The following is a 14,582-nucleotide window of genomic DNA, read 5'->3' as shown; positions in this document are numbered from 1 at the left end:
TGTAATTACACCGCTGTCCATTCCCTCACACCTTAAAGGGACAGTTCACACAAAAATGAAAATGTTGTCATCATTTAAGCTGCGTTCACACTTGACGTCTTTTTTGAAGCTGCCAGCGTCTGTTTTACATTATAATCCTATGGAGAAAACAGTGTTTTCAAAAAAGTCATTTTAAACGCCAACGCCAACGTCTTTTTCTGCAGCTCAGCGTGTCTTTTAAAGTTGAAAAAAGTTCTACTTTTCTGATTAAAAACGTCAAGCGCCTTTTTGACAGCTGACCAATGACAAGCGAGTAGCAAGACCTGAACGTGGAGAAGGTTATCTCTGTATGTATATTTTACAATAAAACGAAATATGTCATAAAACACAACCCTGCCTCTTTTCGTTTACATTTAAAACAATATTATACATATTAATATGTGGTTCAGAGAAGTGTGTATATATGATTATCACTGTAATAAAATTAAAAATGACATAAAACACAACCCAGTCTCTTTTTGTTAAATGTAAGCTTATGTATGATAAATAATTATTATAATAATAATATAAGAGTATAAGTAAAAGGTATAAGAAGCCATACAAGAAATAAAGCACACAATTCAGTCAAACAAAGTCAGTGCTAGTCGGCTACAACGATAATGTAAAGTTAAATAGCTTTACACAAGTACATCATCACCTGAAAGAGTCTTAAAACTAAATTTCGTCACACATTAATAACAGTAGTATTTTTCAATTTTGTGAGGTTTCAAGACATTTTGTATCTGCACCACACACGCACTCGGCTGCTATTTTGAACCAAATGCTGCCAGCTTTTTTTTTTTTTTTTACTAAAAGAACGCTCCTGTCAACAACGCTCCTCAAGACTTTTCAATGTTAAAGGGGCTATATGCAACTTTTTCCCCAAAATAAACGTAACAATAGCCTTTTTATTTTACCATTTATGACTCAAGCATCTCCTGATGAGCATACTGACACCTTGTCCGCTCACAGTGGGTGCACCTATAAGCCTGTATCCTATTTTTCCTATTTTCTGGCGGGTCGTTTTTTCCCGCGCTGTCTGCGGATGTGACGTCACCACCGCTGCGAGAGCGAGCAGAAAATAAGAGCAGTTCTGTTTTTTGGCCACAGGTGTCAGTCGCGAGTTTAAATTTCAGAAAAACGCATATAGCCCCTTTAAGTCAATGGAAAGGTGCGTTGACGCGCGTCTGGAGGTCCTGCGGCGCGATAGACGTGATTCCGCCTCATTCGCGCATCGGACGCGAATTGAGCGTCTTGTGCGATACGCGCGTGTGGTGCTTTTTGTGCATTCACGCATTTGAAGCGAATTCGCGTCTGTCAGCTGAGTTGAAAAATTTGAACTTTGGCGTCAATTCGCGCCGCGTTAACCAATCAGGAACCTGCTCGCTGCTGTCACGTGGTAAAGTGACGTGATGAGAAACCCTGCAGAATTTAAAAATACTACTATTGTGTCACAAAATGAGGTTTTAAGACTTTTTCAGGTGAGAATGTAGTTGTTTAAAGCTCAAATCTGTGGTTTATTAATAAAGAGAGCACCTATTTAAAAATGTGTTTTTGGAGTTGTGAGATCCAGGCGATCACCGGGCGCTCAGCGCTCATTAACCCCAGCGAGAGCAGCCTTTCCTCGGCCAGTCCTTCTGACGTTTGCCACTGGCTCTGATGTCCTTTAGTGGTTCGTCTTGTGTGGATCTAACGGGCGATCTTTGCTCTCATGAATCATCATTTGTCTGCCAAATGGTTTTGACTGAGGGCAAAGAGAAGTTTCAGAACTTAATTTTTTAAGGATATTTAAATATACATGCAGTGAAGATAATGTAGGAGTCGCCTGGAGCACATTTGTTATTCTTTCAAATAAACTTTTGCTTATAATTTACTCACCCCCTTGTCATCCAAGATATCCATGTCTTTCTGTCTTCAGTCGAAAAGAAATGAAGATTTTTGATGAAAAGATTTCAGGATATTTCTCCATAAAATGGAAGTCAATAGACCCCAAACGGTTCAAGGTCCAAATGAGAGGTTCAGTACAGCTTCAAAAGGGCTTTAAACCACATCAAACGGTACCAGACGATCAATAAGGGTCTTATCTAGCGAAACGATCGGTCTTTTTTTTTTATAAATAAAGTTTAAGTTTTATAAGCACAAATGCTCGCCTTGCTCTGTTCAGTGATGCGCGCTCGTGACGTCACGTAATACGCAATTACATTGAAAAGGTCACGCTAGACGCAGGCGGAAGTACCGAGTCCGTGTTTACAAATGAGCGGAAGGAGGACCGTATCCACATATTCAAACGTCTTTCCGCCTGCGTCTAGCGTGACTTTTTCAACGTAATTGTGTTTCACGTGACGTCACGAGCGCGCATCACTGAACAGAGCAAGGCGAGCATTTGTGCTCATAAAACTTAAACTTTATTTATAAAAAAAAAATGACCGATGGTTTCGCTAGATTGATCGTCTGGTACCGTTTGATGTGGTTTAAAGCCCTTTTGAAGCTGTACTGAACCTCTCATTTGGACCTTGAACCGTTTGGGGTCTATTGACTTCCATTATATGGAGAAATATCCTGAAATCTTCTCTTCAAAAACCTTCATTTCTTTTCGACTGAAGACAGAAAGACATGGATATCTTGGATGACAAGGGGGTGTGTAAATTATAAGCAAAAGTTTATTTGAAAGTGAACTAATCCTTTAATATATATTTTTAATGAAAATGAAAAGAGGCAGAGAGGTGTTTTATGACATTTCTCCTGGAGCGCCTTGAACGCGCGTCTATTTAACTTCAAACGCTCAATTTATACGAGCGTCCAATTCGCTGAAGACGTGCGAATGGATTCAAAATGTTCACGCGTCCAACTAGACGCGGTAGACGTGATTTTGACGCTCTATTTACGTTTGAGTTTCTTTCTTCTGCTGAACGCAAAAGAAGATATTTCGAAGAATATGGGGACCCAAACCGACTTCATTGACTTCCTTAGTATTTCCCCCCCATGCTATGGAAGTCAATGAAGTCTGTTTGGTTCCCTATATTCTTCAAAATATCTTCTTTTGTGTTCAGCAGAAGAAAGAAAGTCTGAGTTAAACTATCCTGTTAGCCCAGCTTTAAACCATAAGACCAAACCAGGCCACTTTTTGTGCATTGCCAGATTGATCTTTGTGTCAGGATATGTATTTAAGCCGTGCGTGTCCTCACCTGTGTCAGTTCTTCGAAGCGTTAACAGTTGTGTAACGTGACAGGCTCTTGTTTGTGAACTACAGTGTGCTTGTGTGTGTTTCTCCCCTTCACTTGGGAAGAGGGTTCAGGTGTGTGTCGACATGTAGTGACAAGCACATCCACAAACAGCAAGATCCCAAAGGATGGTAAAGATACAGTATGAAGGCGATGATAGAGCTAAACGGCAGGGGAGAGAACAAGCTGAAGCATGCAGATCACAATTAAATCATGCGCTGCTCCCCCATCTCTACAGTAACTGCCCCAGACTGAGCTTTCATTAAAATGTTTTCAATGCTTTCAAAAATATATAGAGGTCTTTTTTCACTGATGTGACACTGATGTTCTTGGAGAGCCAAATCGAGTGTGAGAGAGTGACGTAAAATATTACAAATACAGCAACATAATGGCCACATACTGTAAGTTCTCATGCAAAAGCAAACAAAATATATTCCAGTCGTCTATATTTAGCATATTTCTTTGCTAGAATCTTCACAGAATACACCAACACAATGAAATTATTATTAAACACTTTATGATTTGTTATTTTTATGTATTTTTTATTAGTATTTTTACTGTTTTAAACCGTCATTTTATTAATTATTTGCTCCTGAAAAATAAGGTTGCATTTTAATATACATAAATACAGAAAACAATAACACTGAAATATTTAAAATGACTGTAATATATTTAAAAATGTAAATTAGTTCTGTGATTAAAGCATTTTTTTCCCAGGGCTCTTTGATGAATAGAACGTTTAAAAGAAGAGCATTTATTGGAAACTTGAAACATTATACACCGTTCAGGCATAACATTATGACCGCTGAAGTGAATAACACTGATGATCTCTTCATCACCTGTTAGTGGGTGGGATATATTAGGCAGCAAGTGAACATTTTGTCCTCAGAGTTGATGTGTTAGAAGCAGGAAAAATGGGCAAGCGTAAGGATTTGAGCGAGTTTGACAAGGGCCAGATTGTGACGGCTAGACGACTGGGTCAGAGCATCTCCAAAACTGCAGCTCTTGTGGGGTGTTCCCGCTCTGCAGTGGTCAGTCTCTATCAAAAGTGCTCCAAGGAAGGACCAGTGGAGAACCGGCCACAGGGTCATGGAGGACCAGTGGAGAACCGGCCACAGGGTCATGGAGGACCAGTGGAGAACCGGCCACAGGGTCATGGAGGACCAGTGGAGAACCGGCCACAGGGTCATGGAGGACCAGTGGAGAACCGGCCACAGGGTCATGAAGGACCAGTGGAGAACTGGCCACAGGGTCATGGAGGACCAGTGGAGAACCGGCCACAGGGTCATGGAGGACCAGTGGAGAACCGGCCACAGGGTCATGGAGGACCAGTGGAGAACCGGCCACAGGGTCATGGAGGACCAGTGGAGAACTGGCCACAGGGTCATGGAGGACCAGTGGAGAACCGGCCACAGGGTCATGGAGGACCAGTGGAGAACCGGCCACAGGGTCATGGAGGACCAGTGGAGAACCGGCCACAGGGTCATGGAGGACCAGTGGAGAACCGGCCACAGGGTCATGAAGGACCAGTGGAGAACCGGCCACAGGGTCATGGAGGACCAGTGGAGAACCGGCCACAGGGTCATGGAGGACCAGTGGAGAACCGGCCACAGGGTCATGAAGGACCAGTGGAGAACCGGCCACAGGGTCATGAAGGACCAGTGGAGAACCGGCCACAGGGTCATGAAGGACCAGTGGAGAACCGGCCACAGGGTCATGGAGGACCAGTGGAGAACCGGCCACAGGGTCATGAAGGACCAGTGGAGAACCGGCCACAGGGTCATGGAGGAACAGTGGAGAACCGGCCACAGGGTCATGAAGGACCAGTGGAGAACCGGCCACAGGGTCATGGAGGAACAGTGGAGAACCGGCCACAGGGTCATGGAGGACCAGTGGAGAACTGGCCACAGGGTCATGGAGGACCAGTGGAGAACCGGCCACAGGGTCAGGAAGGACCAGTGGAGAACTGGCCACAGGGTCATGGAGGACCAGTGGAGAACCGGCCACAGGGTCATGGAGGACCAGTGGAGAACCGGCCACAGGGTCATGGAGGACCAGTGGAGAACCGGCCACAGGGTCATGGAGGACCAGTGGAGAACCGGCCACAGGGTCATGGAGGACCAGTGGAGAACCGGCCACAGGGTCATGGAGGACCAGTGGAGAACCGGCCACAGGGTCATGAAGGACCAGTGGAGAACCGGCCACAGGGTCATGAAGGACCAGTGAAGAACCGGCCACAGGGTCATGGAGGACCAGTGAAGAACCGGCCACAGGGTCATGGAGGACCAGTGGAGAACCGGCCACAGGGTCATGAAGGACCAGTGGAGAACCGGCCACAGGGTCATGAAGGACCAGTGGAGAACCGGCCACAGGGTCATGGAGGACCAGTGGAGAACCGGCCACAGGGTCATGGAGGACCAGTGGAGAACCGGCCACAGGGTCATGAAGGACCAGTGGAGAACCGGCCACAGGGTCATGAAGGACCAGTGGAGAACCGGCCACAGGGTCATGGGCGGCCGAGACTCATTGATGCACGTGGGGAGCGAAGGCTGGCCCGTGTGGTCCGATGCTTTGGGCAATGTTCTGCTGGGAAACCTTGGGTCCTCCATCCATGTGGATGTGACTTTGACACGCACACCTACCTAAGCATTGATGAGACCATGTCCAGCCTGTCATGGAAACGGTATTCCCTGGTGGCTGTGGCTCTTTCAGCAGATAATGCACCGCCACAAAGCACAAATGCTTCAGGAATGGTTTGAGGAGCACAACGAGTTTGAGGCGTTGACTTGGCCTCCAAATTCCCCAGAATCCAATCGAGCATCTGTGGGATGTGCTGAACAAACAAGTCCGATCCATGGAGGCCCCACCTCACAACTTACAGGACTTAAAGGATCTGCTGCTAACATCTTGGTGCCAGATACCACAGCACACCTTCAGGGGTCTAGTGGAGTCCATGCCTCGATGGGTCAGGGCTGTTTTGGCAGCAAATGGGGGACCAACACAATATTAGGTTATAATGTTATGCCTGATCAGTGTATGTCTTTATTGCTTTTTTAGTCAATTTAATACATCCTTGCTGAATAAAAGTAGGCTATTAAATTATTCCAAAGGGGGAAAAAACATAATCCAAACTTTTTAACGGTAGTGTATGCCAAATACTTCAATAAAATCAATTAATTAATATTATCGCTGTTATCTTAAAAATAAAACACATAATTAATAAATTAATAATATAAAGTAGCTGTATAAAAACACGCCTTTTTTCAAGATTTATGCACTTCAATAATAGTAAAAGTCCATCAAATTTAATTTAATAATCCCATATTATGAATTAAGAATTTTAAATGAGTAACAGAAAAAAACTAGAGCTTAATAAAACATTTTGTAACTTAAATTTGAACATATTTATTTTGATTTATGAATATGAATCGCATAAACTAAATGGTCCATTCCCTTCTTCCATTAAGATTATACAAAATGTTTTTTTTTTTTTACTTCATAATATGAATATTATGTAAGGATTATTAAATTCAATTTGGTAACAATTTAGAATAATGGTTATTAGTTAACATTAGTTAATGTATTAACTAACATGAACTAACCATGAGCAGTACATTTGTTACTGTATTTGTTCATCTTTGTTAACGTTAGTTAATATAAATCCAGCTGTTCATGGTTTGTTCATGTTAGTTCACAGTGCATTAATAATAAAAGCATTAATAATGCATTAGTAAATGTTGAAATTAACATTAACAAAGATTAATAAACGCTTTATAAGTGCAGTTCATTATTAGTTAATGTTAACTAATGTAGTTAAATAATGTTAACTAATGACCATTATTCTAAAGTGTTACCTTACTTTTTTCAATTAAATCTCGAAAATGTTCTACTAAATAGGCCTAAACTTCAGCAAAATGAGAGAGAGCAAAACAGTTGGTCATATTTGTCACTTTCTGTGGCGTTTGGCCCCTGATGCGAGTCCACATTGATCAGTTCAGTCTTATGCAATCTTCAGAGATCCCAGGAGAGCTCATGGCAGCTCAGGCGTTGGTAATTCATACTGTCTGCTGTGCCTCTCCAACACATGCACATCGAAGCAGCCCGTCTTTTACATGTTCTTCCTCCAAAAATGGATTTAACCGGATTGAGCTCCACAGGACGGCTTTTGTTAGTGCTGTGTGTCAGTTCTTACCTCTACACGTCCACTGATGCCGAGGGCAGCTGCAAACTCAAGGCCAAGTTCAACCTCAGGGGTTATAAAGAAGTGCTGACAAAGACGGTGGTTATCGGTGGCATGTTTCCCGTTCATCATCGCCTGGCTTCAACAGACGCCAACACCACCATCCCTCCAGAGTCCTCTGACTGCGAGGGGTAAGACATGCATTTAACATTTACATTTCATATTTTTCAGACTGCCTGATATGTAATGATGTGTACTACCACACAATACCAAGTGCATACTCTTTAATTGCTTGCCGTTATTTGAGAAATGTACAGTAGGTATTATTATTATTATTAAAGAAAAAAGATGCTTAAGTTATATTCTTGCATCCTAAAGATCATCATTCTTAATGCAACATTTGTTTAAACTGTTGTCTAAGGAATAATTATAGTTTGCCCTCCCGAGAGACCACTTTTATGTTTCATAAACTAATCAATGGAAAATTAAACTGCATTTCATCGACTGGCCACTAGGGCTCCAGAAGGAGCTGAATCTTATTGAGCTCATGTTAAAATGCCCAACTTTACAGCAGAAGAACACATGTTTACAGTCTGGGACAAATTATGGTTTTGGTCTATACGGCTAATTTTGCCCTTCATGACGACTGTGAGGGGGGGGAATTTTTTAATAACTCATCCGTTTAAATTATATTAAGCCTTAAAGTTTTGCATGATTAAGGGTGTGGCCACTTGAGTGACAGGTGGATTGCCACTATGGTCGAGCTAAGCGGGCGTGGTTTCACCTCAGCTCCGCCCACGTCCCGCCTCTTTTCCCCCATTTTCAGTTATCCGACGTGCTGCCAAGATGGCGACAGCCGGCTCCGCCCACTTTAGGCTTCAGAAATGCTCTCCAGAAACCTACGGGTGACGTCACGGACACTACGTCCCTATCTTTTTTACAGTCTACAGCCCTATTCAGACGATATTTGTTTCTCATGTGGACGTCCAAAAATACATTCTCATCTCCGTGCCATAACTCTGTCTGACACACTCACCGCTAGCCTAGCTTAGCACAAAGACTGGAGGTAAATGGCTCCAGCTAGCCTACTGCTCAATAAGTGACAAAATAACACCAACATTTTCCTATTGACATGTTGTGATGTGTATAGACCGATGTTGTGATTGTCTTGACCGATATGGCTAGAACTCTACTCTCATTCCTGCGTAATGATCAAGGAACTTTGTGCCGTACCTCCAGTCTTTGTGCTAAGCTAAGCTATTTTCGTTGGCCTTCGTACACGATGTAACTACACACAACACAACATGTAAATAGGAAAATGATGGTGTTATTTTGTCACTTATTGAGCAGTCGGCTAGCTGGAGCCGTTTACCGCCAGTTTTTGTGCTAAGCTAGGCTAGTTGGAGCTGTTTACCTCCAGTCTTTGTGCTAAGCTAGGCTAGCTGGAGCCGTTTACCTCCAGTCTTTGTGCTAAGCTAGGCTAGCTGGAGCCATTTACCTCCAGTCTTTGTGCTAAGCTAGGCTAGCTGGAGCCGTTTACCTCCAGTCTTTGTGCTAAGCAAGGCTAGCGGTGGGTGCGCCACACAGAGTTATGGCACGGAGATGAGAATGGTGTGTATGGACTTATCTAACTTTGGGGGATACGGCGAATTAGATAAAGTCACAAAAAGTCGGCGTGTTCCTTTAATTATCATCAACATCATAAATCCTGCAGTTTATATATATATATATATATATATATATATATATATATATATATATATATATATATATATATATATATATATATTTTTTATTTTTATTTTATTTTTTATTTTTTTTATTTTTTTTTATTTATTTTTTTTTTTTATTTTTTTTTTATGTATACATATTTATTACACTACACTTTGTATTATATTCCTATTGCATCAAATTACAAGAAACTAAAGCTGCTGTGAGGGTGTTTCTAATACAACGTCTATAGGAGTGACGGTAAAATTGATGTTTTTCTCTCTTACCACCTCTCTATTTTTTTTTTTTTACTATTTTTCAAAGTTGTGAAAACCCTATTGTGGAGTTTAAATTTAATGTAGTATCTCATTCACCGCTATAAAATTTTACCCACCTATGACGACTTCTGCTTCTGAGAAACACGGAGATGTGAAAAGAGTCCATTACCCCCCACTAAACCCACCGCACGCATAAGGGTGTCTGATAACTCTTTACCTGCCATTGACGGAAATTTCCAGCTCTCAGTGTTTTCACTGTTATACGATAGGAGGATATTAAACATCTTCTGAAAAAGTACAGAATCTCCTGATCAAAACACATGTGAAGAAGAAGCAGAAACAAGCAATATCATATGTAATCATATGCATATGTTAAATAACGGGATCATCAACATTAAACAGCATATGAATCAAAACCGTCTAATGTTACTGAATGAGATGTCGACCCAGGATGAGCTCTAGGACTGTGAAGCTTTGGGGTGTTGATGGACTCCATCTGATCATCACTCTGAATCTGATACAGATGTAGTCTTTTGCTCAAAATATTGCTTTTTTATGAAACGTACCCACATTCAAGTGTTGATAAAATATTGTTCTTTCATTTGATATATTGCATGTTCAGATATCCATACAACAAAATATTCTTGGGGCCATGACACTTTTGTGAAAATGATAAAAAATGCTGGCAACTTTTATTTAAAATACGCTGGCGGGGAAAGAGTTAAAAGTCAATGGGCTCAGGGGAGGCAAGAGAGACGTGGCGTCCTGCTGTAACTTCACCTGCAGGTGTCGCTGTTGGACAGTGTTACTTTAGAAAAACAAGTGATGTTACATTTTGTAATATTTGTGATGTTTTATTTTTGTAATATCGATTATTTACCCATCCATTTTTTTTGAGGAGGCACTGCCTCCCTTGCCTCCTCAGAGGAAACAGAAACACCCGATTGTCTGTTGGGGAGCATCAAAATAAACTTAGCAGATATTAAGTACACAGTCTACTAATACTCTAATGACTGCTAGTTGACATGTAGGTGCAAAGTTACTTATAGTAAGTAGAATGTCTAAAGTGGATCATGGAAATCAAGTGTTGTGGCATCCTCTGTTAAACAGATCCTTACTGCATTAACAAGATTTGAATTATTCAACAAGATATATAAAAGCATATGCATTCAATTAGACATTCGGTCACCTGATTGAATAAGCTGAAATATTCCCATCATTCCCCCTCAGCTTTAACTTCCGTACTTTCCGCTGGGCTCAGACCATGCTGTTCGCCCTGAATGAGATCAACAACAGAACGGACCTGCTCCCCAAAACTGAGCTGGGTTACGTCATCTATGACTCCTGCTTCACCATTTCCAAAGCTGTGGAGGGAACGCTCACCTTCCTGACGGGCCAGGACGAGGCCGTGCCCAACTACCGCTGCGGGGACGGGCCGCCTCTCTCCGCTCTGGTCGGGGCTGGAAGCTCGGATCTGTCCATTGCCACAGCCAGGATACTCGGCCTCTACTATTTCCCACAGGTACCTTTCAGCTATCACTGTATTTGGGCAATGACATGTCCCTCGTTTTTTGGGGTTCTCACTATTAACTAGTTGCTTATAGTTTATGGCTGTTTATTAGTACTTATAAAGCACATATTAATGCCTTATTCCATATTTTACATCCATTAATCCTACCCAATACCTAAACTTAAAGGAACACGCCGACTTTTTGTAACTTTCTTATTCACCATATCCCCCAGAGTTAGATTAGTCCATACACACCATTCTCATCTCCGTGCCATAACTCTGTCTGACGCACCCACCGCTAGCCTAGCTTAGCACAAAGACTGGAGGTAAATGGCTCCAGCTAGCCTAGCTTAGCACAAAGACTGGAGGTAAATGGCTCCAGCTAGCCTAGCTTAGCACAAAGACTGGAGGTAAATGGCTCCAGCTAGCCTAGCTTAGCACAAAGACTGGAGGTAAATGGCTCCAGCTAGCCGACTGCTCAATAAGAGACAAAATAACGCCAACATTTTCCTATTTCCATGTTGTGATGTGTATAGTTACATCGTGTAAGACCAGCGGAAAATGAAAATTTGGCGCAATGATATTACACAGCGCCTGAAAATAGTCCCCAGTGCTCTTTGTGCAACCAGGTTGTCATGTTGGTTATGTTGACGGAAGTTAGCCTATGTTCAGGCGCTGTGTAATATCATTGCTCCGCTGCACTCATTGGGAGGCCCAAAGCTCTTGATCATTACGCAGGAATATATAGGAGTATAGTTCTAGCCATATCGGCCTAGAAAATCACAACTTTTCATTTTCCGTCGGTCTTAGTACACGATGTAACTACACACATCACAACATGTAAATAGGAAAATGTTGGCGTTATTTTGTCTCTTATTGAGCTGTAGGCTAGCTGGAGCCATTTACCTCCAGTCTTTGTGCTAAGCTAGGCTAGCGGTGGGTTATGGCAGAGTTATGGCACGCACGGAGATGAGAATAGTGTGTATGGATGTGGCGAGGTGGACGGGCGAGAGACATGGGAGGAGCGAGCGAGATCGGTGTGCGTGATTGAGAATGAGCGTCACCTGCGAGGCACACCGGTCTCGAGTCCTCTCATGAGGGAGCACAGAGGCATATAAGGACGAGCGACACCGGTGAAGGACGAGAGAGGACCAGGCTTGGATTTTATGTTGTGTTTTGTTTATGTATATGCGCGGCAGTCGTCCGTGAGGGGCTGCCGCTTTTACTTTCATTTTGTGTTCATTTATTTTGATTAAAAGTTGTTAAACATTCGCCGGTTCCCGCTTCCTTCCTTCCCTGAACTGAACTTTGTTACAATGGACTTATGTAACTCTGGGTGATACGGTGAATAAGCTAAAGTCCCCAAAAGTCGGCGTGATTGGGTTGGGGGGTAGAGAGAGCATTTTCTTGTGGTGCCCCCCTGATCACTTGGTGCCCTACGCGCAGCTCGTGGTGGGAGCGGCGGCACTGATTGCACCTTTAGGCTGCGTTCACACTTGACGTCTTTTTTGACATGAAAAAGTTGACAAGAGCGCTCTTTTAGTAAAAAAAAAAAAGCTGGCAGCGTTTGGTTCAAAATAGTCTTTTGTTGCTATAACAACAGCCCCAACAAGAGTGCTGTGCAGTGCAGATACAAAATGTCTTGATGAGAAACCCTGCGTAAAGTAAAAATACTACTGTTATTAATGTGTGACGAAATTTAGTTTTAAGACTTTTTCAGGTGATAAAGTACTTGTTTAAAGCTCAAATCTGTGGTTTATTTATAAAGAAAGTGCCTATTTGAATATTTTGTCTGGCGTTTTCGGAGTTGTGAGCTCCAGGCGATCACCGGGCGCTCAGCGCTCATTAACCCCGGCGAGAGCAGCCTTTCCTCGGCCAGTCCTTCTGCCGTCTGCCTCTGGCTCTGATGTCTCTGTGGTGGTTAAACATGAAATATAATTTTTCTTGTGTAGATCTAAAGGCTGATCTTTGGTCTCATGGATCTATAATTTGTTCCTTGGCAAATCGTTTAGGCTGAGGGCAAACATGTTTCATTACTTTATATTTTTTTAGGCTATTTAACTTTACGTTACCGTTTGAATAGTTTGCTTTATTTCTTGTATAGCTTATACCTTTTACTTATACTTTTATAATGGCTATTATTGATCATACATAAACTTACATTTAACAAAAATTAGGGGTGCACCGAAATTTTGGCCGCTGAAAATATTCGGCTGAAAATGGCATTATCTGTTTCGGGCCGATATAAAAAAAACAGCCGAAAAAGTAAGCGGAAAAAGAATCACCCGCCCCTCCCATCCGTGCGCAAATGCTTAGGTTTCACTCACGGGAAAAGAAGCCATTTTCGGCTTCAGTTTCGGTTTTCGGCCAAGTGTATCCTAAATTTTCGATTTCGGTTTCGGCCCAGAATTTTCGTTTCGGTACATCACTAACAGAAAGAGACTAGGTTGTGTTTTTTGTCATATTTAATTTTATTACAGTGATAATCATATATGCCCACTTGTCTGAACCACATTATAATATGTTTAATATCATTTTAAAAGTAAACGAAAAGAGGCAGGGTTGTGTTTTATGACGTGTTTCGTTTTATTGTAAAATATACATACAGAGATAAACGGCACCTTCTCCACGTTCAGGTCTTGCTACTCGCTTGTCATTGGTCAGCTGTCAAAAAGGCGTTTTAATCAGAAAAGTTGAACTTTTTTCCACTTTAAAAGACGCTCTGAGCTGCGGAAAAAGACGTCGGCATTGGCGTTTAAAAAAGCGCTCATGACTTTTTTGAAAACACTGTTTTCTCCATAGGATTATAATGTAAAACAGACGCTGGCAGCTTCAAAAAAGACGTCAAGTGTGAACGCAGTCGCCTTAGTAATGATTCTAGCAAGAAATCCAACCACAAATGCAGAGTTTAAACTGAGCCGGATTTGTCTTTCCCCTTGCCTAGATGAGTTACGCGTCCTCATGCTCGGTTCTCGAGAGCCGGTTCCAGTACCCCACCTTCCTCCGCACCATCCCCAACGACGAGAACCAGTCTGTGGCCATGGCAAAACTAGTGCTCCACTTCGGCTGGACCTGGGTGGGTACCATCGCAGCCGACGACGATTACGGGAAATACGGCATCAAGAGGTTCAAGGAGGTGGTGGAGGAGCAGGGAGTGTGCATATCCTTCTCCGAAGTCCTCCCTAAGGTCTCCAACCCGGAGGCCATTGAGCGCATCGTGCAGGTGGTGCTGGACTCCACCGCGAAGATCATCGTGGTGTTCTCCTCGGACGTGGATCTGACGCCCCTAGTGGCAGAACTGCTGCGAAACAACGTCACCAACCGCACCTGGATCGCCAGCGAGGCCTGGGTCACGTCGGCCGCCATCTCCCGCCATCCCAACATACTGCCCGTTCTGGGAGGAACGATAGGGTTTGGGGTCAGGCGTGCAGAAATCCCCGGCCTGAAGCAGCACCTGCTGAACGTTAATCCGTACAATGACACCCTGACGGAAGAGTTTTGGGGGATAGTCTTTAACTGCACTATGAATTATACGCAGGTTTTGAGAGGCATGAGGAGATGCACCGGAGAAGAGAAGTTAGACGAGCTGAATAACACATACTCGGATGTGTCGCAGTTAAGGATCACGTATAATGTGTATAAGGCTGTATATGCCGTGGCACATG

At 42.9% G+C, this 14,582-nt stretch overlaps 1 protein-coding gene across 1 annotated transcript in view; it reads left to right on the top strand.

The window, feature by feature from the left end:
- Window positions 1-7,368: 7,368 nt before the first annotated feature.
- Window positions 7,369-14,582, top strand: part of vmn2r1 (vomeronasal 2, receptor 1) — a gene marked incomplete at both ends in the record, with an annotated part of 10,641 nt that continues 3,427 nt past the window's right edge. Inside the window, 3 exons of the mRNA XM_079826174.1 lie at window positions 7,369-7,610; window positions 10,638-10,929; window positions 13,862-14,582. The exon at window positions 13,862-14,582 is cut by the window's right edge and continues 89 nt beyond it. Coding sequence (XP_079682300.1) covers window positions 7,369-7,610; window positions 10,638-10,929; window positions 13,862-14,582 — 1,255 coding nt within the window. The remainder of the gene's footprint in view (window positions 7,611-10,637; window positions 10,930-13,861) is intronic.

This window comes from Gobio gobio (genome assembly GCF_949357685.1).
Source record: "Gobio gobio genome assembly, chromosome: 9".
In the NCBI taxonomy this organism is placed as follows: Eukaryota; Metazoa; Chordata; class Actinopteri; order Cypriniformes; family Gobionidae; genus Gobio; species Gobio gobio.
The sequence above is the reverse complement of the archived record's forward strand: the minus strand, read 5'-3'. Positions and strand labels throughout refer to the sequence as shown.